Source organism: Typopeltis vanoorti, chromosome 9 (genome assembly GCF_054136105.1).
Source record: "Typopeltis vanoorti isolate ZY-2024b chromosome 9, IOZ_Tvanoo_1.0, whole genome shotgun sequence".
In the NCBI taxonomy this organism is placed as follows: Eukaryota; Metazoa; Arthropoda; class Arachnida; order Uropygi; family Thelyphonidae; genus Typopeltis; species Typopeltis vanoorti.
Window position 1 is genome coordinate 34,887,244 of NC_143557.1, and position 27,560 is coordinate 34,914,803.

Below are 27,560 nucleotides of genomic sequence, written 5' to 3' on the forward strand. Positions count from 1 at the left end.
ACTCTAACACTATAATCAAATCTACCACTCATTGCTCTCGAGTTTCTTCTGTCACATGCTGCTTGAGGAAGTTGTCCCACAACACCTCAATAAATGCATTTCATTCTTCTCATGAGATTCTACTACTACCCAATCACTATTTGGATAATTAAAATCTCCCATTATGATTACCCTTTTTGCGCTCACCTTTCCTATTTGGCGATGCATTTCTTCATCACTTGTAATCGATCTACCAGGTCTGTAACAACGCACCACAATGTAATTAGTCTTGTTAGATTCCACCTCACACCGGATAGCTTCAACCTCACTACCACATGAAATATTGTTAGTAGTATTACTACAATCATAGGTCTCAACTCTAACTGGATTGAAGTCATCCAATATCATTAGCAGCATCCCCCTCTGCTCCTATCCTCTCTATTCTTCCTAAAAATACTGTACCCTTGATACTCTATACCAGTTAGTAGGTCTGATTCTGATAGCCAGGTCTCACTAATACCAACAATCTGAGGTCACAACATATTGACTAAGGCAACAAATTCTATCCCTTTGTTTCTAATACTCCTAGCATTCGTGTACAGACACAATAATCTACCCATTTGTTCTTTTGTATTGTCTTGTCTGCAGTCTTCTCGACACAGTTGGACAACTAGTAGATCTTTATTATTCTCTAATGCCTTTACACATGTAGACATCTTTGCACATATGATGGGTCCAAACCAGACGAATATAAACCCAAAATCGTTCTCTCCTCGTCAACATTTCCATGACAAAGTCCATTCCCATCATTAACACCGTTATATGAAATCGTTGCTCTTACACTCACATTCACACCATTCCTCCCTTTATAATTTAGTTTCCCTGACACTCTGTGTTAGGTCTCATACCAGTTATTAGTTTTTCTACTAACTCCTAATACCAAACACATTCAGGTGTGGGCCATCCCTCTTATACAAATCCAATCTTCCCTCAAACTCACTCCACACATCCAAAAACTCGCATCCATTCCGTTTACATAGCCTATGCATCAAATCATTTCCCATCATAGCCCTTTTTTTTAATTCATTTTTATCATAGCGAGGTAAAATACTAACAATTTTCACTTTCTCACTCTGAAAATACTAAGGCAAACATTGTGAAGTCATTTGCCTCTATACACGAGTTGCCCAGTTGTGAAGTTACTTCACAAGCAAACTTTGTTTGCTTACACTTGGACAAAGAATTAAACCAAGAATATAATTTCTTGGCATCTTTAATTTATAGTATAACTAAGTGGAAAAAATTTCAACATGGATTAACTGACAGAAGTCCAGGGGGAGTTATCTGTCCTGGAGTGCTTCAGGTCAGGAGTAATGAGTTTAGCAGTATCTTTTAGAATCACCCACGTGATTCTTAGATCCCACTGATGAGACCTCAATTAAGGTTGAAACCTGTCTGGGTAGTGACCCTTCCCATAAAGCTTAGCATTATACACACCCAAAAGGATGTGAGCATTGCATTATGGGAAACTAAGGCAATTAATGTAAAGTCATTAGCTTTATGTACAAGTAGCTTAGTCATGAAGATACTTCATATGCATAATTTGTTTGCTTGCACTTGGATAAAGGACAAACCAACAATATAATTTCTGCATCTTTAATTTAATTTATAACCAAATGAAAAAATTTTCAACAACTAGCACTAAACCAGAGTATTTTAATAGTAAAGTGTGACACCTTTTCCCTACTTGTATATGGGAAACATATGACTTCTGTAATACAGAATAATTCGTTGTTCTAATAATAAGTAATTCGTTACTTTGTATTCCAAAAAGTCCTTTTTAGGACTTCCAGGGTAACGAATGGAAATGCTATAGCCAATAAAGTTTTAACTGAGGCTCAGCTATTGTCATTACCCAGCCATGACTAGAGCTTTTAGCTCAATAACACCACATCTACACAGATTTTCTTCATTCAGATGACGGGATAAAGAGTCAAGGACCAGTCCATCGCCCAGTTCTTTTAAGAATCTTGGTATCAGCCCAACAGACCACTTCAAACACAGAATACCAAAAGCCATCTTAAAGTAAAAACAACCACAAAAGCTCACAAAGAGCAGGCGTAATACCCACACAACAACCCCAAACTCAGGTAAAATAGAGATAAAGGGATAAAGAGCCAAGGGCTCATTTCCATCTGCCACAGAAGTTAACAGTTAACCTTGGTATCACTCCTGAGTCTGGCTCCCACTAATGACATTCAGTAATACTCGTCATACTTCCTGGAGAGTAGAGAGGTTCTACTTGGTGGTAGGTTTTTGCCTGTCACTGGGTGAACTAGTGCTGAGTTTCCTCCTAGAGTGATTCAGATCAAGAGTAATGAATTTAGCAGTGATCCTTTTAAGTCACTCAGTGAGATTTACAGTTATCTTGTAGATCACCAAGAGTTTTTGGAGATGTATCCCCCACACTTTAACATACCTCAATAAAGGTTGAAACCAGTCTGGGTAGTGGCCCTTCCCATAATGCTTAGCATCATAGACACCCGAAAGGATGTGAACTTTATATTATGGAATGCTAAGGCAATTAATGTGAAGTCAATCAGTCGAGTGGTTAGTACATCCGCCCTCACCCAACTGCGGGTTCAAATCTTGCCTAGGGCATGGTTGTTGTTTTTCGCCTTCATATGCTCACTCATACAAGTATGTATACACTCTCCTAAGATGTACTGAGTCACCATTGGAGAAGTAGGTCCATATGTTCACCTATAGGAAACTACAGTTGGCCCCCTACAGACTGGGGCTGTAAAAACCAGGCAAGAAACCAATGGGCTAAGTCCAGTGGCACCCACAGGAGTGTACTGGTTAAAGGAAGGGGGATGCATCCAGGCACCAGCTAAGGAATAAAAAAAAATGAAGTCATTAGCCTCTATATACAAGTAGCTTAGTTATGAAGATACTTCATGCGAAAAGTTTGTTTTTGCTTACATTTGGATAAAACAAGAATATAATTTCTTAGCATCTTTAATATACAATCAAGTGAAAAGAACTTTCAATAATCAAAAGCCAAGTAGTTAGCGTATCTGCTCTCCAGTCAAAAGGCTGCAGGTTCAAATCCCTATGCGGCCATGGATGTTTGTGATTGTCTGTTTAAATACTAGTGGTGTAGTTAGCGGTAGATGGCATTGGTGTAGTTGCAGTTACTTGTAGTTGGTGGACTGAGACAGAGAGCTGAAGAGTAGGTGTCCTACCTCGATGAGTCTTTGAACTCCCTGGAGGTGTCACATAATAATAAAAAAAAAAGAAAAGTTATGAGCATTTTGACTAGCATAAAAATTATCTGACAAAATCCGACAAACCCACAAAGTGCTTAGCTGTAAAATTGATGTCACCGATTAAAAAAAAAAAAAAAAGAGTATATTCTGCAAGTTCTGTTGCCACTAGCTGCATGCTTCCTGTGCAAAAATAAAGGAATCGGTGCACAAGCTATTTATTGACCTCAACCAGCCCTTTTCTGTTCAATGTGCCTCCCTTCTGTAAAACAACTCCTGAACTTAGGCAAACGACTCGAAAACCTCGAACAGCACATCAATACTATGAGTGAAACTTTTCCCTTCAAAATACAAGCAGTGGAAGCTAAGCTCAAACTAATTAAGAATCAGTTCACCCTTGCCCGTGAATGAACTCCGCAACCTAATCACATCAACACCACATGACTCGATGGAGGCCATAAACAAAATATTCAACACCATTATTTTGAACCTTCCAACAGAAAACAGAAAATCATTAAAAGAAGACATCAACAAATTAGCAGAAGAATGCAACATCGATTCTAAAAATATCATCAGGTGCCATCATTTCGGACCCATAAATAAAAGAAAGGATGGAACAAACTTTTCAAGCCTCATAAAAGTGACTTGTGATAAACCAACAACACACCTAAATTAATAACAGTGATCAACAACAAATTCAAAGACACTTGCTCCCCTAATCGAGCATACGTGCTCAACCAGACTTAACATTTGCACAGAAGCAACAAGGATGCCGTCTTCGAAGAGAACTTGAAGAAAAATGTCAAAATGGAGACACCAGTTGGATTATCGACTACAAACAAGTTAAACTGGTGCAAAAATCAAGTGATGCCACTAGTAGCCACCATGAAGGCCCTGCATAGAAAATGTGCAAGACCCTTGCAGTCAAATATATGCCTAACAGAACCTTGCATATCCACTTCACCAACATCTGTAGCCTAAACTCCAACCTTAATAGTGTACACTACCACCTTCAGTGTACCAAACTCTCACCTACTCTTCTGGCAGAAACTCAAATCTCATCCCCTCTTCCAGCACTATTCAACCTTACTACACACTATTTAACTCCTTTCGACTTAAGAGTGGCATCTGCACATACATCATCCACTCTGACATACCTTGCCAGAGAGCACCCAACCTAGAATTGTCCAACTTTGACTTTCTTTGGTTGAAAATATCCCTTCCTCACTCAGTCAAATTTATCTGCCGCCTCTATTGCTCTCCTAATGCAACCAACCACTCTGAGCTCTTTAATTTCCTCTCCTTAAAAATTTATTTTCTTCAATCCCTTTCCCAACAGTGAAATTATCCTCCTAGGAGATTCTAATGTCCACAACACCAACTGGCTTTTCTCCTCCAGTTGTACAGATCTTGCGGGCAGAGATGCTAAAACATTTGCAGTCACTAACAACCTTACACAACTTGTTCAAATGCCAACTAGAATACCAGATAACCTGAACCACTCCCCAAACACCTTAGATTCTCTTCCTCACCAATGACCCTTCCAAATACACGGCAAATGTAGTGAGCCCCATGGGTAATTCCACCCACAATTTAGTGCGCATCTCTTCCCCGATGCAACAATGCTTACACAGCCACTCCCATACAAGAGTAGTTTGCCATTATAACAGTGCCAAGTGAGACAGCCTCCGCGACTTCTATGCTCATTCACGTGATTGGATTATTGCTTCCAGCTCAAACATATGCACCGAACTTATCACCAAAGTAATCCTCACTGGCATGGAAACATACACTCTCCACACTGTTCTGAACTGCCATTCCCTAACTAAACCCTAGTTCTCTAAAAGATGCGCCAAGGCTGTACAAACGAAAAACCAAACATACCATAACTGACTCTAATCAAGAACACCATCCTCCTTTAGAGCTAACACTCAAGCCCGAAACAGATAAAAAAAAAATTTTTTTTTTAAAAATCAATGCTTCCAAAACAGACTTCAAAAGATCAAAAAGCAGAAGTTACAGCAATTGGCTGTAACTTCTGCCCAACACTACTCCCACCCCTATCATAGCCAGATGGCTCTATTGCATCATCATCACCCACAGAAAAAGCCAATCTTCTGGATTCACACTTTGCTTCCAATGCATGTATAACTGACAGTGGTAAATGTCCCCCGCAACCATTTCAGATGCCCAACGTACAATGTCCCCTATATCCTTTTGCCAGAAAGAGATCAGAAAAATACTCTCCAAATTAGACACAAAAAAGTCTCCTGGCCCTGATATCATTCCTCCAATTGTCCTGAACGTTTATGTACCAGAACTAACTCCTATCCTTTGTCACCTGTATATACTCTCTTACTCCACCGGAATCTATCCCACACTAGAAACTGACCTATATTCACAACCCATTCCCAAGAAGGGCGACACGTCACTGCCATCCAACTACCACCCTATCTCACTCACCTCAGTCCTGTCTAAAGTAATGGAAAAAAAATCATTAATTCTCAACTCCTACACTACTTTGAAGGCACCCACCTAATAAACGACTGCCAGTATGGATTCCGTTGCTGCTGATCAACAGGAGATCTGCTCACAAGCCACCCATCTCTGGACAAATGCCATGGAAAAGTTTTGTGAATCTCAAGTGGTTGTACTTGATATCTCCAAAGCTTTTGACCAGGGCTGACATAAAGGCTTACAAAGCAAACTACCATTGTTTGGTCAGTCTCAGGCCTTCTGTAATTGAATTGCCAGCTTTCTGTCTGGATGCACACCACATGTGATGCTGGATGGTTCCTTATCCTCTCACCATTCAACTAATGCTGGGGTTCCATGAGGTTCTGTCCTCTCACCAACCCTCTTCCTACTATATATCAATGACCTACTTCAGTTGACCTCCAACCCAATACAGTTGACAGTTGCAGATGACAGCACATTGCACTCCTCCCTTTCATTTCATAAGCATTACTCTACACAACTCACCTCAACCTACAGAATATCAACCACCACTGCCCTCAATTCCAATCTCCAAGCCATTCTCCAATGGGGTTTAGATAGCATCAATTTTAATACTAATAAAACCCAGTTCTGTCTTATTTCTCATAAAAAAGGACCATCTTTTCTCAGTATTATTTTTGACAATACCCAAATTTCCAGACAATTTGAGATTTCTCTTCTTGGAATTACCCTGATATCAAGCGTTTCCTGAGATAAACACTGCATAACCATTGCATCCTCAGCTTCAAAAAAGCTAGGATTTCTCTTTCGCTCAAGATGTTACTTCACCCCTGAACAGCTATTAACCTTATACAAATCACAAATCTGCCCAGCTATTGAATACTGCTATCACATATGGGGTGGGGTCCCTAAAAGTTCCCTCAATTGACTCAATACAGAGGAGAGCAATTAAACTTATTAATGACTCATCTCTTACAACTCACTCCCATTTTCACACAGACGTTTAGTTTCCGCAAAATGTATATTCTACAAATATTTCTACGGGAAATGTTCATCTGAAATAGCATTAATAATTCCTAAGTACTAAGCTCGTTTGTAACATGTGCAGTTGCTACTCAACATCCCTTCACAGTGCACCTTGAAATCCATAGAACAAGTTTCTTTTTCTCTTTTTTCATCCCTGGAATTGCTGTATTATGGAACAGTCTTCCCCCATTGTGTTTCCCAAGGAATACAATATACAGTCTTTTAAATCAAATGTAAACAAGTTCCTCCTTTCCCAACCCACTACCCATACATGGTACTAATGTATTATAGGTTGATCAACCCACCTTTCATGTATGGGTTCAACATAAAAAAATAAAATAAAATAAATCATTTCTAGATGCCCACTGATAGAAGTACCTTTAGTGCAGATAGCTTTAACAAATACATAGTACTTCTAGAGCAGCGCTCATTGGGAACGCTGCTCTAGAAACCTAAGATGGTATCTTTTCAAGTCATTTCAAACCACTAATTAAGGAGGGTGACAGCCTCACACTAGACAATGCGTGAGGCTGTCACCCTGCCATCTAAAAGGTATTCATAAGCATTATACAATATTATATATATATATTGTATTTATTATATATATATATATATATTGTACAATATTTGTGTTGTATTTATTATATATTACGTATAATATCTTTGTGCAATATTATAGCTCATATTATAAATGTTAATGATGAATATAAATTTTTAATGCCATTCACATTCTATTAAGAGAACAGAATAAACTGAATGGTTTAAAAAAAAATTAAAAAAAAAAAAAAATTCAGTATCCTAAAACTTGATGAAAGTAGTAGACAGAAAATCAACTTCACCCTTTCAATTGGTCGAACTTTGAATCTTATTTTAATGGCTAATATAGCCTACTGTCGTTTAGGAGTGCCCCTTTTTTACAATATCATTGGTTTCTTTACCCAAAAGTTAAGGCATTACTGAAGTGTTATAAAAACTAATATATGAAGAATAATATAGGAGGAAAAATTTTGGACATACCTTTCTTGGATGTTGTTTTCGGTCTCCTTATCCCACTGATGTGTCTTCATCTGCTGTTAAAGGAAGAGGTTTTTTTTGGGAAAGTGGAGGTAAAGTACTGTGGGGGAATTACTTGAAAAAAATCGGGGGGGGGGGGGTATTTATATGTATAATAATATTATTATTAAGGGTTGGTAGAGAGCATTTGGGCGGGGAGGGGGGGGGGGGTGAGAGAAGGATCTGAAGACAGAAATTATTTGGGTGGGGGGAAGGGATTTCAGGGAAAAAGTCAGCGGTAGGAGTAACTGCGTGTGAGCCGCTTCAACAGGCATCTTCTTCGGAACTCGTGGGGGAAGGATGCCGCCTGTCGAAACTTTTGTGTAGTGTCATGTAGTTTGTGTCCTGTACATACGCATATTTTGCTGATGATGACCTCCATACAGAGGTCGAAACACTGAATATTATTTTCTTAATTATAAGTAAAGTCATTATTCTAACATGTGCATTGTGTCTCCATAAATTCTTCACTATGAATGTATATTACATGTTTTTAGTTGCTTATGTGTTTTCTTCTTCTTAACTTTGTTTTATTTCTACTATTTTACATTCATATGTATTTATTGGTTCTTTATCTTCTATATTTGTAATCCCATACTGTCTGTTTTGGTCCCCTTTTAAGTTCAGTAATGAAAATTAAGATATAAATGATCTACTTAATTGGAAAATTTCACAAACATGACAATAATCATCTTTACCTTCAAGAATTTTCAGTGTGCCTTTTTGTTAGTATTTTTTAATATAAAATTTTAATCTATAAAACAATTCTAACTTTATGGGTTGGCTATACAGGGGATGTTCTTTTTCCACTAAGCTTTAGCTAATACATATGTGCATAATTTTTTTCTTTCCCCTTCACACAGATCACTTAATCACTAGCCATGTTCATTTTCAGAGTATGTTTCATTGGCTGCTTACTTAATCCCCCTCACCCCAGGAAAGCAAATTCAACATTTTAATTTAAAATTATTTTGCCATTATCCATCCATTTGATCAAATCCAACTACAAATGACCATTTTTAACTTAGGTCAGATAGACAAATTTTAAAGACTTATTGCATTTTAACCAGTCATTTATAACAAAGTACTGAATCTCAACTCAAACTGCACAGGCACAATGCTATTCCTAGGAAGATTCATTATAGAGAAAATTGGTCTAGTTCACTAAATGATTATGGTTAGCAATCAACAAGCTAAGGATTTGAATCCTGATATTGCCATGGGTGTTAATGATTATGTTCAAGTGGGAAATGAGTTTCACTATAGTAAATTGAATTTATTCAATTTATTATAGTGAGAAGCAACTCTTATCCAAAATAATATCTTTGCCAATATGCTACTCCGTGATGCTAATCTAAAGAGTGTATAACTTTAAAATCGAACAAAACCAAGCCTACCTTAGTTAGCAAAGTGCATTCCAAATCCCAATGTGGAATGGATGCTTATGTATGTCTTCAGGTTGTAGATGATTTTCATCACCCAATGTGCATAATCACTTGTTGCTCATAGAGCCTGATGTAACTGAAAAAAAATCCCAAGTTCATCTCTGAAACAGGATTCCTGAATTTTCTCATTCTCATCCTACCCACAACATTAAAATGCACAATCGGTTTCTAACCTTCTATGGTAATGACACAAATTTTTATATTCATTCTAAAAAATCAAATTCGGCAAAAGACTGAATTTGATTTTTTCGTTGGCAGAGATCTTGTATATTAATTCAAGATAAACACATACACATAGAGGGAAATTTAAAAATTTGCATACCTTATTTTTTCGTTTCAACATAAACACAATATTAGGTATTTGGTTACTACCAGATCTATGAAAAAATAAAAGGAATAAAATAAGAATTTTCTATTTTCTCAAAGGAATTTCACATACCTGAAAAATAATAATCATTAATTAATAATAATTTGTTACTTCAGTCACAAACACTATTGAGAATAAAGATAAATATTTCTTGTTAGCACTGAAATAGCTATATTAGGTAGCTGAGGATAGCAGAAATCTGCCAACTAAAAATAATCAAAAAAAAATTTCTGAGATTGACTGATCTTACTTGTCAGACAGAAAAAAACCAATAAATTCAACCTTGTGCTGCTACTCTCTCTTTCTTTTTTGTATATATGATGCAAGATATTAGCGGTCAGCTCATTCGATTTCAATGATACCCTTTTGATTGGAAACACTTATGCTTGAATCTCGGCAAGGATGTGAAAAACCTTTATCAGTGCTTTTCAATTAAAGGTGAGCTAGCAGTTCTCATACAGAGGAAGAAGGGTTTTCCTCCCAGAAAGTATTTCATTCAATGAAAAAAAAAAAAAAAAATTAGAAGAACACATACAATTGACAGCCATAATATACCATCCAAATAGGATTAACTGCTCTATCAAATAATTAGGTTTCAAACAAGCCAAGTTATTTGACCTTGACAGGCCACTGAGCTCAACATGTAAGGGGAAATGTGAATGGGATGCAGAGTATAATACAAATGAAAATGCAAGCATACAAAACTAAAAAAAAATGCTTTCTAAAATTTAATTATAAGAGAGGGAGAATTAACTTTAATTAATAAATGTGCATTTTCGTTAAATGTATATCAACAAATTAAAATTTTCCACCTCAAATGCAGTATCACATATGCTACACTATACATTTTTACTCAGGATAGCCCGAGTGTAGAGTCTTCAAAGGGGGGGCTCTGCTCCCCTGGTGCCTACGACGCCCAACCCCAGTGTTCTGGACTATTAGGCCGGTTCTCCTTGAATTCCAATGATTTGAATTTTGAAGACTCGACACTCAGGGTGGCCCCCCCCCTGAGTTTCAAAACATTTCAAATAACTTGACAAAAACGTTCCACAAAAATGTTACATAAAAAGGCTTATTTTATATTATAGAGTAGAAAAACGTTACAGCCTACATCCATTTCAAGTTGACATCGCATCCATTTCCAATTTCAGCTTATCATTTTATTGTATAGAGTAGATATATATTATTGATAACTCATTATGAACAGCACTGGACTTCTTTTAGTCACCAATAGGATATTAAATGAGTTCATCAATGCTGCAGACATCACATCCAAGGTGAATTTCAAAAGTTATTTATACAAATATTTTTGAATGCACTGAAGGTATTAAAAATATTGATTAGAAACTATATAAAAAAATAAAATAAAATTTTAAATAGCAGAATAATTTAAGTTTTAAACTTATTTTCATCCCTCATCACACACACTCTTTACCATGCTATGTCAGAGAATATCAAATCTTGAATCTTCTTTTTGAAGCCGGAAGAGAATCAAATAAAATTTCAGATAGTCTAATTACACACAGAGAGAGAGATAAGTTTTCTTTAACAACAATCACTGATGGCTTGCCACCTCTTGAATGGTTTTGCTTCTTGTCCAATCTTTATGGAAGTGAGATTCCCACCATGTTTCATTTTTCAGAACAAGTACACTAAAAAAAACAGAAAATGAGCTCAACTTTTTACTTGAAATGTGACTTAAAACTCATGAAAAGAGTGGAAACTGTTACTTTGACCCAATAGCTACACATACAGACACACAGCATGTAGAACTTTTGAAATGACTCATGTTACTTGCTGATGATGCCAAGTTGGGAAGAATAATAAGTAGAACTGCTGAATCCATTCAGGAAGATTTGAATAGGCTATAATAGATTTAGTTTAATCCTTTATCCCAGTGAGAGCAAACAAAGTTTGCGCCTGAAAATATCTTCAGGACTAAATATAGTGTTGTACTATCTTATCCAGTAAGTAGTGCAACACCAAGGCAACTCGTGGCAAAGGTGGAGCAAGCTACCAGGCACTTATATATATAGTGCCTGGTAGCTTGCTCCACCTTTGCCACGAGTTGCCTTGGTGTTGCACTACTTACTGGATAAGATAGTACAACACTATATTTAGTCCTGAAGATATTTTCAGGCGCAAACTTTGTTTGCTCTCACTGGGATAAAGGATTAAACTAAATCTATTATAGTCTAACCTAGTGATAAATAAATTTTCAACATTTGAATAGGCTTTTTATTTGGACAGAAGAGTGGGGTTGTTGTTTTAATATCAATAAGTGCAAGGTGTTACATTTTGGAGTGCAGAAATATAAGGCTGTGTACTATATTGATGGTGCCATACTGCAGGAAGTGGATGAGATTAGAGATTTGGGAGTGATGGCTGACAGTAGACTGAAGTTTAGAGGGCATATTGTTAGTGCTGCAAAGGTTGCACATTGTAGCACTGTATAAAGTACTGGTCAGACCACACTTGGACTATTGTGCTCAGATCTGGTCACCTGGTTTTCAATGTAGTGTAGAGACATTGGAGAGGGTCTAGAGATGAGTGACTAAAACAATATCAGGAGTTTGGAATGCTGGCTATGGAGAGAGATTGAAGAAATGTGGATTGCAGAGTTTGGTGGATAGGAAGAAGAGAGGTGATATGATAGAGACGTTTAAGTTAGTGAGAGGATTTTATGACTTTTTATAATCTAGAGGGGATTATAAAAAGAGTAGAAGTCATTCTACTCTATTTATAATCCACAGATTATAAAAGGAGGTCATTCCAGGAACTTATGTAAAAGTGTGATGAAGAAGGGTGTGAGGAGTTTTTTTTACATGGAGAATTGTCAGTGAATGGAATAGATTACCAAAATGTGTTGTTAATGCAAGGAGTGTTAAGGATTTTAAGATTCTATATGATAAATATGCTGTCAGTTGAATGAACCTCCCATGATAAGTGTTGACTCCATGGAGGGTGTAATAATAATAATAATATTTCAAACACATGGAAAGGCTTGTGTTGACGGTACATGTTATTTATTTTCACAGTAGTGATGATAACACAGAATGATAAGAAAATAATATTTATTAACTTATTTGCTGATATTTCACTGGTATTATATCCACCATCTTCAAAGCTAAAAAAACAGTTTGTCACAGTATGTGAAACAGCAAAAATTTGGTATAACAGTGGGACTAGTTTAAGAAAAATTGTAATGGACAACACAAGGAACAAAAGCCCTAATTAGGTGCCGTCTAAGTTGGAAAAAGAGAGAAAACAAATATTAGTTAGATCTTAAAATGACTGTCTTCCAGATTTTTGGTAGATTTATACAGCCATATTTGTTGAGGGTTGGAGTATATTTTAAAGATTCTGTTGTTTCCAAAAACAATCTCTGACCTATAATGACTTCTGTATAGCACTTCTGTTTTCTTATAATTGCTCCTGCGTGATATTGATATTGTGGATAGTATAAACAGTCCCACATATAAACTTGCTAAACATTTAGCTAAATTACTAGTCAACCTCACAAATAATTATAATACATTTAGTTTAATCCTTTATCCAAGTGTAAGCAAACAAAGTTTGCACCTGAAGTATCTTCAGGACTGAGGCAACTTGTGGTAAAGGTGGACCAAGCTCTCATCACTCCTTGTCTTAGTATCTCCCATAATACAAAGCACATCTCCTTGCGGACATGTATAATGCTATGTATTAAGGGAAGGGCCACTACCCTATTACAGTCTAACCAAGTGGGGAAAACTTCCAACATCTTTCTCTATATCCAGAGTAATTTAATAATAAGGTGAGACACCTTTTGGCAACTCGTATAGGTAAATATGACTTCTCCATTGCTTCTGCCTTAGTACCACACTGATCAATTTCAATTATTTAAATTTACAGTGCATGCAGGCTATTTTACAGGAAAATGGAAGATATAGAAACAACTAGATGGTACAGCAATGAGCTCCTCTTTCTCCTCCTCTTTAGCCAATTTCTATACAGAACACTTGGAAAAGTTAGCTATGAATACAGCCGCTCTCAAACCAGTGGTTTGGCTATGCTATGTTGATGATGTGTTTGGTATTTGGCCACATGAACCAAACACATTGGATATTATAGTGCATTTAAATAGCCAAGTCCCTAAAATCCACTTCACAATGAAACAGGAAGCTAATGACTGTCTGCCCTTCCTGAATACACTAATCACATGGCTTCCAGATGGTTCCTTATCTTTTTTCTGTTTATAGAAAACCCACACACATATAGGGAGATATCTGCACATATACTGAAAAAAAGTTTTCAGTGTTAATCCGATAAAACCACTTTAATAGCTTAAATGCTTCTATCATGTCTCCTTTTTTTTTCCCCATCTATCAGCTAATTTTTGAAGCCTACAAACTGTCAGTCTATTCTCATAGGGAGAATTCCATGCACCTGTCACAATCATTGTTGCTCGGCTCTGGGTCCTCTCCTCCACTTCTTCATCCCCACGGAATCTGGGAGTCCTGATCTGTGTGTAGTTGACCAGATGTTAGTGAGTTCTTCAAAAGCCACATAATCTGATGTGCTGTTTTAGTTACCTCTAAACTCAAACTCCCTGTCCATAATCACACTTAGTCCCTGGCTTCATCAGTTTCCTGGAGTTCAGGTTTATCAACATAGTACACGGCTTCTGATCTCTACCCAAAGTGCATTACTTACGCTTTGCCACATTAAACTGGCAGCCATTCAGTCTTCCTGCAGAATCTCTCTGCATCACTTTCATTTACTATTGTTCTTCCCAGTTGTAAAGATTTTTGTCACAAAGACTTGCGAATTCTCTTTAAAACTGTGTACTTTGGCGAGGAGGCGCTGCAGTCGTGACAGAAGCAGACGACGCTTAGGACTTGATTAGCAAAGTTTCCGCTGTGTGTGGTATCCATTTTTTTTAAATGTGCCCGAAGTGAAAGAATAAGTACAACATTAGTGTTTGAAGGCAAATTATAATGTTTTTGTAGTTTCAAGAATCTTGTAAAGCAAGTTTGTGTCAAGTTTTTCAGAAATAAATAACATCACTAGAGTTACATCAGTGAAATGCGTATGAATGTGTTCTAAAAGTATACGTATAAGCGAGCATTCATTCTGCGTAATGATCAAGACTTTCACCAGCTTTACCACTCATCACAAGTCCGAATTTTACTGGCGCAGTCGACAGGATCTACAAGGTGAGAGCAATTCGTTATGTAAATGCATGCTCCCATGTTTTAGAGTTCTATTTTGATTATTTGGGCGAAAGTCTGTTTTAATACAAAAAAAAAAAAAAAAAAAATAGTGTTCGTAGTTTGTTCCATCCTGGAACAGTAGTAGTTTTGATTTCTCGCCAGAGAAAGAATACGTCAGTATTCAAATTTTGTTCCATCCTGGAACAGTAGTACAACAGTTTGGATAAATGAAAAACACGCCAGTGTTCAAGCTATATTTTCGTCCCAGATAGTTCAGAATAGTTGTTTTTTTTTTTTCATTTTAAATTTATTTTGTTCTGCAGTTACCGATTTGTCCTGTTTTGCATGTTAGTTCCATCTTGGAACAGTCAGAACTTGTGATTTCTCGCCAGAGAAAGAACACGACAGTGTTATCATAGTTAATTTTTGCATACTGTTTTGATAGTTCTGTTTCGAGATTTCAGTTATTATATAGTAGAGGTGTAAAATCGGAACTATTTTTTTGTTTTGTTTTTATATATCCACATATATATATATATATATATATATTTGTGTATTTGAAAGTGTAGTAAATTGTGTAGTTGAAGTTTTTATCTGATAATATTGTAAGATTTATCTATGTTTACAAATGATATGTTGAATTTAATTATGAGTCCCATAATCGCCAAATGTATACATCTCTTTTTGGGCTTTTAAAAAAAAAAAAAAAAGAAAAAAAAAAAGTGCAATTGATTCTTTTTTTTAGGGTGATTTTTTTTTTATCAGTAAAGAGAGTTATTGTTTAGCACCATGACTTATTTAACCAAAGGTAGAAAGGAAGATTTACGTAAATTGGCTGAAGAATTGGGAGAGAAGCCAACTGTTGAAATGAAAGTGATAGATCTTAAAATGATTATTACGGGAAGTAAATTTTATGAAGAAGAATTTGTTAAAGGGATGTTGGAGACGATTATTAGTACCAGACTCGAGGAAGAACTGATGAAGAAAGAATTAGAAGCTCAACGGCGGAAGGAAGAACTAGAAGCCCAATGCCGGAAAGATGAATTGGGGGCCCAACAGAAAAGAGAACAAATGGAGTTCGAGTTGAAGAAACTGGAAATTGAAGCGCGTGTTCAACCAACCTCAACTCCAGTATCCAGTGACAATAAACCATATTGTCTTGAACTAATTAAGCTAATGCCTAGGTTTAGATTACAAGAGGATGACATTGTGATATACCTATCCCTGTTTGAAAGACAAGCTAAGAGAACAAAAATAGATGTTAAAGACTGGATATCATGTCTCTTGACTTTGTTACCATTTGAGATTGTCCAATTAATTGGTAGAGAGTCAGAAGAAAATTGCGAAGATTATGAATATATTAAAACAATTCTACTAAAGAGATTTAGACTGAATCCTGAAAGTTTCAGAAAAAAGTTTGTGATGCACCAAAAGGTTGCTGAAAAATCTTGGAGGGATTTCTGTTATGAAATAACTAATTATTTCGAAGAGTGGATTGGTGGCCTTGATATCAAGGATTTTGAAGGGTTAAAAGATCTAATTATTACGGATCAACTGAAGAAGAAAGTACCACATGAAGTGAGAGAACATCTCTTAGACGACTGGACAAAATTCGTTTCTCCAACTAAGTTAGCTGACAGATTGGACGAATACGACAGTGTTCGTAGTACATCCAGGAAGCCCATCGGAGCTATTCCGAAGGACAAGGTTACTGAAAAGTTTAGACCTTATACTCCACCTGCTGAGCGAACATTCAAAAATAAGTTATCTCCCTCTCAAAGTCCACCGAGATGGTACCAGCCGTGGCGAAATGATGATTCATACAAGCCTCACTACAAACCAACTTGTTTTACTTGTAGAAGGGAAGGTCATATTGCCAAGTTTTGGATGATAAATAGTCAATCAAAAGGTACTCCTACTACAGCACACAGTAACCTAGTTCAAACGTCTACCACTGGGAATGACGATAAATCAGGTGTGTTGACTGCCAAAATTTCCATTCCAGTATCCAAATCAGTGGACATTGATCGAAATGTAGATGATTTGAAGGTGGTCAAAATCAAATGTGGAAGTAGGGTTTTAAATGGAATAATAGATACGGGAGCGCAAATATCGGTAGTGCGCGAAGATTTAGTGGCAGATACGCCCCATGATGGAGAAAGTAAGATAGAAATATCTTCTGCTTTCGGAGAAAATGAAATAACACCCTTAAGGATTTTTGAAATGAAAATTGATGATAATTTACATGGTAATGTTCCAGTCACATGTGCTGTCTCAAGAAAACTGGTTACCGATCTGCTACTGAGCTCCTCTGCCTATGAAATGCTGGTCGAAAGCGTCGAGCTACATGAGAGTAGTCATCATTGGGAGACACCGGTTCTGAAATCAAAAGATTTAAGCGATAAACGGTCAGAAGATGATGAAGATGAAGACATGCCTTCGAAAATAACCAGTACAGCATTGGCAGTAAGTACGATAGAGTCCCCACCAGGTGAAGAAAATGAGTGTATACCAGAAAAAACAAAATTCGAATTCGGCAAACTTCAAAAGGATGATGAGACGCTTCGAAGGTGTTTTGAATAGGCAAAAAGACAGAAAAATTCCTATGCGTTTGAAAATGGGGTTCTGCTTCATAATGAACATATTTGTGGCGAGAATATTAGACAAGTAGTGCTACCGCGTGTGAAACGAGAGAATGTCTTAAAGATGGCACATGAAATCCCTCTTGCTGGCCATCTCGGCGAAAAGAAAACCCGTCAGCGAATTAAGTACTCATTCTTTTGGCCTACCATTAAACAAGACGTGAAAAAATATTGCGAAAGCTGCAAGGAATGTCAAATGAGAAGGACTGCTACATATAGAGATAGAATCCCCATACGACCTATCGTCAGACCAGAAGCTCCGTTTGAGGTATGGAGCGTGGATTGTATCGGACCGTTAGAACCCCCATCGGGAAGAGGACATCGATTCATAATATGTGCTGTTGATTTATGCACTAGATGGGCCGAAGCCATACCTGTCAAGGAAATAAGTGCTAAAACTACATGTAACGTTCTAATGAGGATATTTACTCAGACTGGATTTCCTAAAATGGTCTGTACCGACCAAGGTACGAATTTCACATCTAAACTCACTCAAGCTTTTGAAGATCTGCTAGGCATAGCTAAACGTTTTTCCACTCCAGGACATCCTGAGAGTATGGGCGCTGTTGAACGTTGGAACAGAACTTTAAAAGAGATGATGAATAAGAATATACAGGAACATGGAAGAAACTGGGATTTACATCTTCCCTATCTTCTATTCGCATACCGAGAAGTACCACATAGCACTACTGGGTTATCACCTTTCCAGTTGGTATATGGAAGATTACCTCCAGGCCCCTTATCTTTGTTAAAAGAAATTTGGACTGGTGGACGAGTCATCCCAACTGCTGCCTCTCGCTCGGTTGAAAATTATTTACAAGAGCTTCTTGAAAATCTAAGAAAAGCTCATGAAATTGCATCCGAGAATGCCAAAGGGTCTCAAGAACAATACTCCTCCAGATATAATCTTCGTTCCAAAGAAAAATCCTTCATGGTTGGTGAAAAGGTTTTAGTATTGTTACCTTCATCCTCTCATAAGCTTCTAAATACTTGGACAGGACCTGCTACAGTCGTCCAACTTACTAGACCACATTCTGCGAAGGTTGAGATGAAGGATGGAAGTATCAGGGAGCTCCACATAAATAAGCTTTGACCATATATTCAAAGAATTAATCATGTCGGTCTAGTTTTCGAACTAGATGAAGATTTCGGAACACTCCACTATGCACCTGCTGACAAGATGAATAAATCAGTTGAAGATATTAGGAAACACCTTGAGGATATGGAAGCTCTCTTGACGGAAGAACAAAAACAAGAACTTTTTGACATCCTCCGGAAATATGCAGATGTTTTTAGTTCCAAACCTGGTCATGCCAAAGTTGATGGACACTCCATCAAAGTTACAGAGAACTGTTCCCCTAAGAGACTCAAACCCTATAGGGTGCCAATCACTCTACAAAAGGAAGTAGATCGACAAGTCAAAGAACTGTTAGATATGGGTCTCATTGAGCCAAGTGTCAGTGAATGGGCTCATCCCGTTGTTTGTGTGGCTAAGAAAAATGGAAGTGTCAGACTATGCATTGACTTTAGATTGCTGAATAGTTTTACTATTCCAGATGCTTATCCAATGAAAATAGCTAGAGATTTATTATTTGAGGTAGGACAAGCAAGATTTATCACTGTAGTTGACCTCACCAAGGGATATTGGCAAATCCCTATGGAAAAGGAAGCAAAGCCCTTCACCGCATTCGTGACGCATTCTGGTCACTATCAATGGAATGTCTTACCGTTTGGAATGAAGAACGCTGGAAGCACATTCCAGAAATCATTAGATAAAGCACTAGCTCCTCATAAGGCATACTGCCGATCTTATATCGACGATTTGGCTATATTTTCTAAAACATGGTCTGAACATCTCACCCACATAGATGAAGTCTTCAAAACATTAAGAGAGGTGGGTTTAACAGTAAACCTAGAAAAATGCGAATTCGGGAAAAATCAAGTGAAGTTCCTAGGTCATTTGATTGGATCCGGTCAACATTCTCCAGACCCAGAGAAGGTCGAGGTTATAAAAGGTTTAGCGACACCAGCAACAAAGAAGGAAGTAAGAAGTCTACTTGGACTGGCTAGCTACTACCGTGACTACATACCACAATTCTCCCAAATTGTATTACCACTGACAAATCTGACTAAGAAAAGTGTCCCAAACAACATTCCTTGGACTACTGATGCTGATGAAGCTTTTACGAAACTCAAGGAAGAGCTTATAAAAATGCCTTCTTTGCATACTCCAGATCTCGACAAGCCGTTCCAGTTGTATACGGATGCATCAGCAACAGCAATTGGCGCATGTTTAGCTCAAAACAACGAACAAGGAAAAGAATTGCCCATTGCTTTCTTCAGTAAGAAACTAAATTCCTGTCAAATGAAATGGTCAACCATTGAAAGGGAAGCTTTTTGCGTCTTGGAGGCATTGAAAAAGTTTGACACATGGGTATTTGGTGCTGAAATACAGGTAATTTCAGATCATAACCCTCTGACCTATCTAACTAAAAGTGCCCCTCATGGTGCCAAGTTGTCCCGATGGGCTTTAGCCCTACAACGTTATAATCTGACTGTTACATATAGAAAGGGTAGTCGTCACGGTAACGCTGATGCCCTTTCCAGATTAAAAACTGATATAATTAATTAATGCTATTGGCTTGTTTCTTAATAATGATTATATATTTTCTTGATGTTTAGTTAATGATAATTATATAGTTTTTTTTTGTGTGTGTGGGAGCTGCATCGCACCATAAAGCTCTCACCTCATTTCTTGTATTTTAGAGTCAATTACTCGCCTGAGTTTTTTTTTTAGATGCAACATCGACACTCCTGTGACGGATGTGCTTCCCCCAAAGGGAGCTGTAAAGATTTTTGTCACAAAGACTTGCGAATTCTCTTTAAAACTGTGTACTTTGGCGAGGAGGCGCTGCAGTCGTGACAGAAGCAGACGACGCTTAGGACTTGATTAGCAAAGTTTCCGCTGTGTGTGGTATCCATTTTTTTTAAATGTGCCCGAAGTGAAAGAATAAGTACAACATTAGTGTTTGAAGGCAAATTATAATGTTTTTGTAGTTTCAAGAATCTTGTAAAGCAAGTTTGTGTCAAGTTTTTCAGAAATAAATAACATCACTAGAGTTACATCAGTGAAATGCGTATGAATGTGTTCTAAAAGTATACGTATAAGCGAGCATTCATTCTGCGTAATGATCAAGACTTTCACCAGCTTTACCACTCATCACAAGTCCGAATTTTACTCCAGTTTAGCATCATCAGCAAACAAATGAATATTTCCAACCAAATCAATTCCTATATCACTGATATACAAATTAAACAACAGAGGACCAAGTATTGAGCCCTGTGTTACACCACTGGTCATTTGCCTTCTCCTGGACTCAGATGTCTACCCAGGATGTTAGTCAAGCCATAAGTATATGCAGAAGAAAGAAGCAAACTAATTAATTGTTTTTGCAGGAACAAATGATTTAAAAGGTGAGAAATGTGCAATGACAGAAGATATGAACGAGTTGTTAGTAGAAGCAAAAATGAAGAGTAAGAAAGTAAAGATTGGGAGTCTGCTGCCTCAGTATGATAGGAGAGAACTGAGAATAAGAGCCATGATTGACAATGAAGCAATGAGAAGATTGTGCAGGAGGAATGGTTCACAGTTTATTGATGTATGGAGTGAATTTGATGGATGAAAGGCATGCATCTGGCCACCCCGATATGTGAGCATGTGTACAGTAATGATTATGCAATGGGATTTCAACAGTTTCTGATTTGAATGGATTGGCAATGAAATTACGCAAAGGTAACTATGTGTACAAATCAATGTTGAAATGCATACACATGAATGCAAGAAGCATCAGAAATAAGTGTGAGGAGTTGGCAGTGGTCAGCTCAACTTGCCCATTTATAGACAACAGCGAGAACCTGATTGACTGAAAATGATATAGTTACAGGGATAGAATGTAAAGGGTATTGTATTTTCAGGGAGGATAGATGAAACTGAATAGGAGATGGGATATTGCTGATGACAGCTGACAAATTACAAAAAACACAATTAGAACTATTACACTTTTTTTATAATCTTTGTCAAGTAGCTTTATTTTATCCTCCTACATGTTTCGCCAATCTTTTTCTATTGGCATCCTCAGGGAATACAAACTAGTAAGCTAAAATGAAGGTTACAGACTAGGTTATAACTGATAATTCTAATTCATACAAAAAATTGGTATTGTGCGTGACAATGTGCGTGTCTCGTTAACGTGATTTATTCGTTATGGCTCATTACGTAATTGTTATGAAAGTTCATTTCTTTGATGTTTGATGATCTGATAAAAGTTTTCCAAATTTCTGGTAAAATTAGACCTTGATTCTTGTTTAGGTTTTCAGTTTTACGGGCAACTGTAGCTGATTCTTTAAAGGTTCTTGAATGGTAGTTATCTTCTATGTATGGAATAAGGCTCTTATCCCACTCAATATGATGGTTAGTAGAGGCAAAGTGGCATGAAAGGCCTGAAATGTCTTGTCTGTTATTTCTGACATACCTTGTGTTCTTTCTTTCTCGTTTCAAAGCTTCTAGAGGTCTGACCTACGTAACTAATACCACATGAGCAAGGTATATTATATACTCCAGAGTACTTGTAGAATGGGTGAGGATCTTTCGGTGATCTTAAAAATTTCCAAATAGTGTTGATTGGTTTGAATGCCACTCTGATCTTATGTGGTTTTAAAAGGTTAGCTAATTTTTTGGAAAGGTTGCTGACAAAAGGAATCGTAATTGTACTGATGTATTGGACGTCATCACGTTGATGTGGTATATCAGTAAAGAGAATCTTGTTATAGAGTCTTTTTGGGTAACCATTTAAAGAAAGTTCTCTGGATATTGTGGTTAATTCCGTTAGTAGGTCATCCTTGTCTGTCATATACTGTATAGCTCTTTTCTTGAGACTATGGATAATGCTAAGTTTCTGAGCTATGTGATGAGCTGAGTTGAAATGGAGGTAACGTCCAGTATTTGTAGGTTTTCGGTATACAGATAGGTTGATACTATTATTGGATTGTTTCTTTATTAAAATGTCAAGAATAAAGAAACAATCCAATAATAGTTTCAACCTATCTGTATACCGAAAACCTACAAATACTGGACGTTACCTCCATTTCAACTCAGCTCAGAAACTTAGCATTATCCATAGTCTCAAGAAAAGAGCAATACAGTATACGACAGACAAGGATGACCTACTAACGGAATTAACCACAATATCCAGAGAACTTTCTTTAAATGGTTATCCAAAAAGACTCTATAACAAGATTCTCTTTACTGATATACCACATCAACGTGATGACGTCCAATACATCAGTACAATTACGATTCCTTTTGTCAGCAACCTTTCCAAAAAATTAGCTAACCTTTTAAAACCACATAAGATCAGAGTGGCATTCAAACCAATCAACACTATTTGGAAATTTTTAAGATCACCGAAAGATCCTCACCCATTCTACAAGTACTCTGGAGTATATAATATACCTTGCTCATGTGGTATTAGTTACGTAGGTCAGACCTCTAGAAGCTTTGAAACGAGAAAGAAAGAACACAAGGTATGTCAGAAATAACAGACAAGACATTTCAGGCCTTTCATGCCACTTTGCCTCTACTAACCATCATATTGAGTGGGATAAGAGCCTTATTCCATACATAGAAGATAACTACCATTCAAGAACCTTTAAAGAAGCAGCTACAGTCGCCCGTAAAACTGAAAACCCAAACAAGAATCAAGGTCTAATTTTACCAGAAATTTGGAAAACTTTTATCAGATCATTAAACATCAAAGAAATGAACTTTCATAACAATTACGTAATGAGCCATAACGAATAAATCACGTTAACGAGACACGCACATTGTCACGCACAATACCAATTTTTTGTATGAATTAGAATTATCAGTTATAACCTAGTCTGTAACCTTCATTTTAGCTTACTAGTTTGTATTCCCTGAGGATGCCAATAGAAAAAGATTGGCGAAACATGTAGGAGGATAAAATAAAGCTACTTGACAAAGATTATAAAAAAAGTGCAATAGTCTTATGAATAATTGTCAAGAAAAAATTCAACACAAACACAATTAGAAGTTAAATAGTATTTTAGGTCTGAGGGAGATTTGAGGCTGTCTGGTGTGAAATAGAGGCAAATAGGACAAAATACGCTGTTGGATGCTACCATAGACCAGAGGGCCCACAGAAAAATGTAGATGGCATGTATTGGCAGATTAGCAAAATGAGTTTAGGCCAAACAATTATTATGGGAAACTAACTATGGGGACTGAGTAGATAGAGAAAGGAGGCATATCAAGATGGAAGTGGGATTTATACAGTTTCCAAGGAATAATTAAATGAAACAGCATATTATAGAGGGGGACAAGAAGTTTGAGAGCATTGAATCTGAAACAACATCAGAAGATATAACCAAGGTAGATACTTTTTGCCTAATTCAGGAGAGTGACCATGAGGTCTTGTTCTGGGAAGTTGCCAAGCATGTAGAATTCTCTATCAAAAAGGGGGTTTATATTCAATTGTAAGCTGGTGATTATGAGAGACTCAGGAGTCATCTTGGAACAGTGCCATGGCTTGAGAAGCTAAAGAAAGAATGTGAGTAGTGCATGACAGTTGAGAGTAGCAGTAGCAGACTGCATACCCAAGGTCAGCAGGATAAATTAAATTGGAATTGGATGAGTAGGAATATAAAGCAAGCATTGCAAAAAAAAAAAAAAAAAAAAGAAATCATTATGGAGGAAATATAAAGAAAAGGTGGTCGGCATACACATGAGCAGTACAAAGTGGGAAAGGTGACTAATATGGTAATAAAGGCCAAATCAGAGGCAAATAGGACAAAAATGAGAGAAAATTAACTAAACAGGCCAAAGTAAATCCAAGAGGGTTTTTTTGTTGTTGTTATATAGCAAATAAGAGGGAAAATGACTATGGTAGGATGACTTAAAACAATGTTCATGGTAAGAAAGTGACTGAGCCTAAAGAAATAGTTGGGTTGCTGAGTGATCATTTTGCAAAGGTGTATCATCTAGCTGGAGATTTTACAGTTTCTGATGTTACAGACACACATATCAAAATTGAGGTAGATGAACAGAAGGTGTTCACAGCATATTAAAAAATATGAATGTGAACACAGCAGTGGGACTGGATGGCATGTCAGCCCATGTACTATGTGAGCATACAAGAGAAATGTCATTGCCTTTGACAAAGTTGTTCAACCTATTTCTCAGCTCTGGCAGGGGTTCCAAGGGAATGAAAAGAGGGTAAGATAGTACAATTGCATAAAGGTGGCTCCAAGACAGAGTAGCAAACTAAAGACCAATTAATATATCAGGAGTAGTTGTTAAAGTATTGAAAGTTGGTGAAAGGTAAAATACAACACTGCGTGGATAGGGATGCAATACTCTATAGTGGGTAGCACAGTATTGTAAAAGGTAGGTCCTGTCTTAGTAATTTATTCACATTTTATAATAAAGTGACAGCAGAACTGTATACAAGAAATGGCTACACCATGATATTGCTGGACTTTGCAAAGGCATCTAACAGAATACCACATGGAAAACTATTACAAAAGCTGAAACAAATGGGAATGCATATGAGGCTAGTAGCATGGATAGGGGTGGCTTATGGTGGAGTGGAATTGAGGAGAATGATGGTGACTAGTGCAGTACCTCAGGGTTCAGTACTAGGGCCACTACTCTTTAATTTGTATATCAATGACACACTGAAAGATTTAAGAGGGGATATTCGGTTGTTTGTCGATGATGAAAAACTGAGAAGAGCAATAGTTGATAAAGATGATGTATATATCCTGCAGGATGATTTAATAAATTGGCATTGTGGGCTAAGACTAATGATTGTAAATTTAATGTTGCAAAATGTAAGGTTATGCACTTTGGGTTGAAAAGGTTGCACATTGATGGTATTAGATTACAGGAAATTGATGAGGCTAAGGACTTTAGGATAATGGTGGACAAAGAGGGCATACTGCAAAAGTGATAATACAGTTCCAAGGATTACTTGGATGTTGAAAAAACATGCTAACAAGTAAAGACAGGAAGTTATTATCCCAATTTATGAGGCTATGATTCGGCCACATCTTGGCTAATGAAGATTTGGTCACCTGTGTTTCTTGGGGACTAGGAGGTGGTAGAGAGAAATCAGACATAACTGAAAATGGTAATGGTGACAGCTCTGTGGAATACTCCATATGAGGAGAGGTTGACAGTTTGTGGGTTACAGGTGGCAAGTATAGGTGAGAGACAGAAAAGAGGGGGCATGATAGAAACTTTTAAGATATTAAAGGGGTTTCATAAAATTGATGCAAGTGATATTTTTCAATATATGAAAATAGAGAACTAGGGACCATCCATGGAAGTTGTGTAAGAGTGTGGTTAGTAGATGCATGAGGACCAGATTTTTTGCATGGAGAGTGAGTGGAATGGATTGCCAGAATTGGTTGAGAGTTTCCTGATGGTGATTGGATTCAAGGAGAAGTATGATAGGATTTGTGTGTATAAGGGTTAATTTGGGTCTCCCAAATGAGTCTCTGGACTCCATGGAGATGCCATAAAATAATAACAATAATAATGTTTGGATAATTAGTCACCAAGTACCAAGGTTTAAGTGAACCGAACTTACGTAAGTTCGGTTCAGTTCACTTAAACCTTGGTATTATCCAGGTCTACCTACTCACTGATGAGACCTCAATAATGGTCGAAACCGGTCTGGGTAGCGACCTCTCCTCATAATGTAAAACAGTAATACATCTCCTAGGAGCTGCATTTTACATTATGAGAAAATATTAAGGATAGTGATGGAGCTTGCTCCGCCCTTGCTCTGAGTTGCCCTAGTATTGTACTACCCAGGTGTTGACTTGCACTTGGACTCGCCGATAGTTCTTTGGCATGAAATTCTTAGATTTCGATAGATTTCGATCTCCGAGTTTCATATCCGGCTTTAAAATAATGAGGGATTTATTATCCCCTTAACTTAATTTACAGTATATTTATATTATAAATATAAATAAATAAACGGCAAAGAAAGGGCATTAAATACAGAATGCATTATGTTTCTTTTAGGACCTCATGCAGGAAAAAATAAACACTATAAAAAAATAAATACAGAATGCATTATGTTTCTTTTAGGACCTCATGCAGGAAAAAATAAACATTATATTTCACAAGAGATCATGAGATATATGAACACATCCAGCTTTATGCTACTAGGAATATAAACATTTCAGGAAAATGGCTAGTTCATTTATATTTGAGGTGCTTGCATGACTAAGACAGTTAACTAAATGACTAGGCTGGAAAGAGTGCACATTGTAAAAATCAGAAGAGATGGACTTTTTTTTCCTTCTATGGGTTCTTACACTCTTTTCATTTTTTTTTTTTTTTTTTTTTTTTTTTTTTTTAACTTATCTGGAACTGCATTTTAATCAAAACATTTCCATAAATAATTAATCAGAGGTCTGGATGTCTTGCATTTATTTTTTATTGTACTACTTATAGTAATCACGATAATTCAGCACCGTCCTATATGGGCGCTGAATTATCGTGAAATATTCTCCTTGTGGTGCACCTGGGCGACGTCTTTGGTGGCTAAACTTTCACGACTATTGGAAGCCGAACCTGTCATTTTTTTTTTTTTTTGATCTCCCAGCTAATATGTGCAAATTGAAAGGAACTTGTAACAGGAAGAAACAAAGTAGACTTTTCAAAAAAGTTCCGAAACTGACCAAAAAATAAGGGAAACTGAATTCACCCTATGGATACTGCAAATTAATATAGAGAATACCTCCTGAGTCAAAAGTGAACTACTTGGAAAAATCTGCAGGACAAATAACATTGATGTTGAAAGTTTATTTTTCACTTGGTTAGAGTATAATAAGTTTAGTTTAATCCTTTATCCAAGTGTGAGCAAACAAAGTTTGCGCCTGAAAGTATCTTGTTGGTAGCTTGCTCCACCTTTGCAAGGAGTGTCCTGGTGTTGTACCACCTTACCCCTGTCCTGAAGATACTTTCAGGTGCAAACTTTGTTTGCTCACACTTGGATAAAGGATTAAACTAAATTTATTATACTCTAACCAAG

At 36.9% G+C, this 27,560-nt stretch overlaps 1 protein-coding gene across 2 annotated transcripts in view; it reads right to left on the reverse strand.

Moving 5' to 3' along the window:
* Positions 1-27,560, reverse strand: part of LOC150102965 (sorting nexin-14-like) — a 793,179-nt gene that overhangs the window by 669,097 nt on the left and 96,522 nt on the right. Inside the window, exons 1-2 of one of the 2 annotated variants that reach the window (XM_090397845.1) lie at positions 11,032-11,247; positions 9,552-9,606 (exon numbers count right to left, since the gene is read on the reverse strand). In XM_090397845.1, coding sequence (XP_090253971.1) covers positions 9,552-9,572 — 21 coding nt within the window. In that variant the 5' untranslated portion in view covers positions 9,573-9,606; positions 11,032-11,247. Of the gene's footprint in view, positions 1-9,551; positions 9,607-11,031; positions 11,248-27,560 lie in introns of those variants that run through there. The other variant, XM_090397844.1, reaches the window with a different exon arrangement.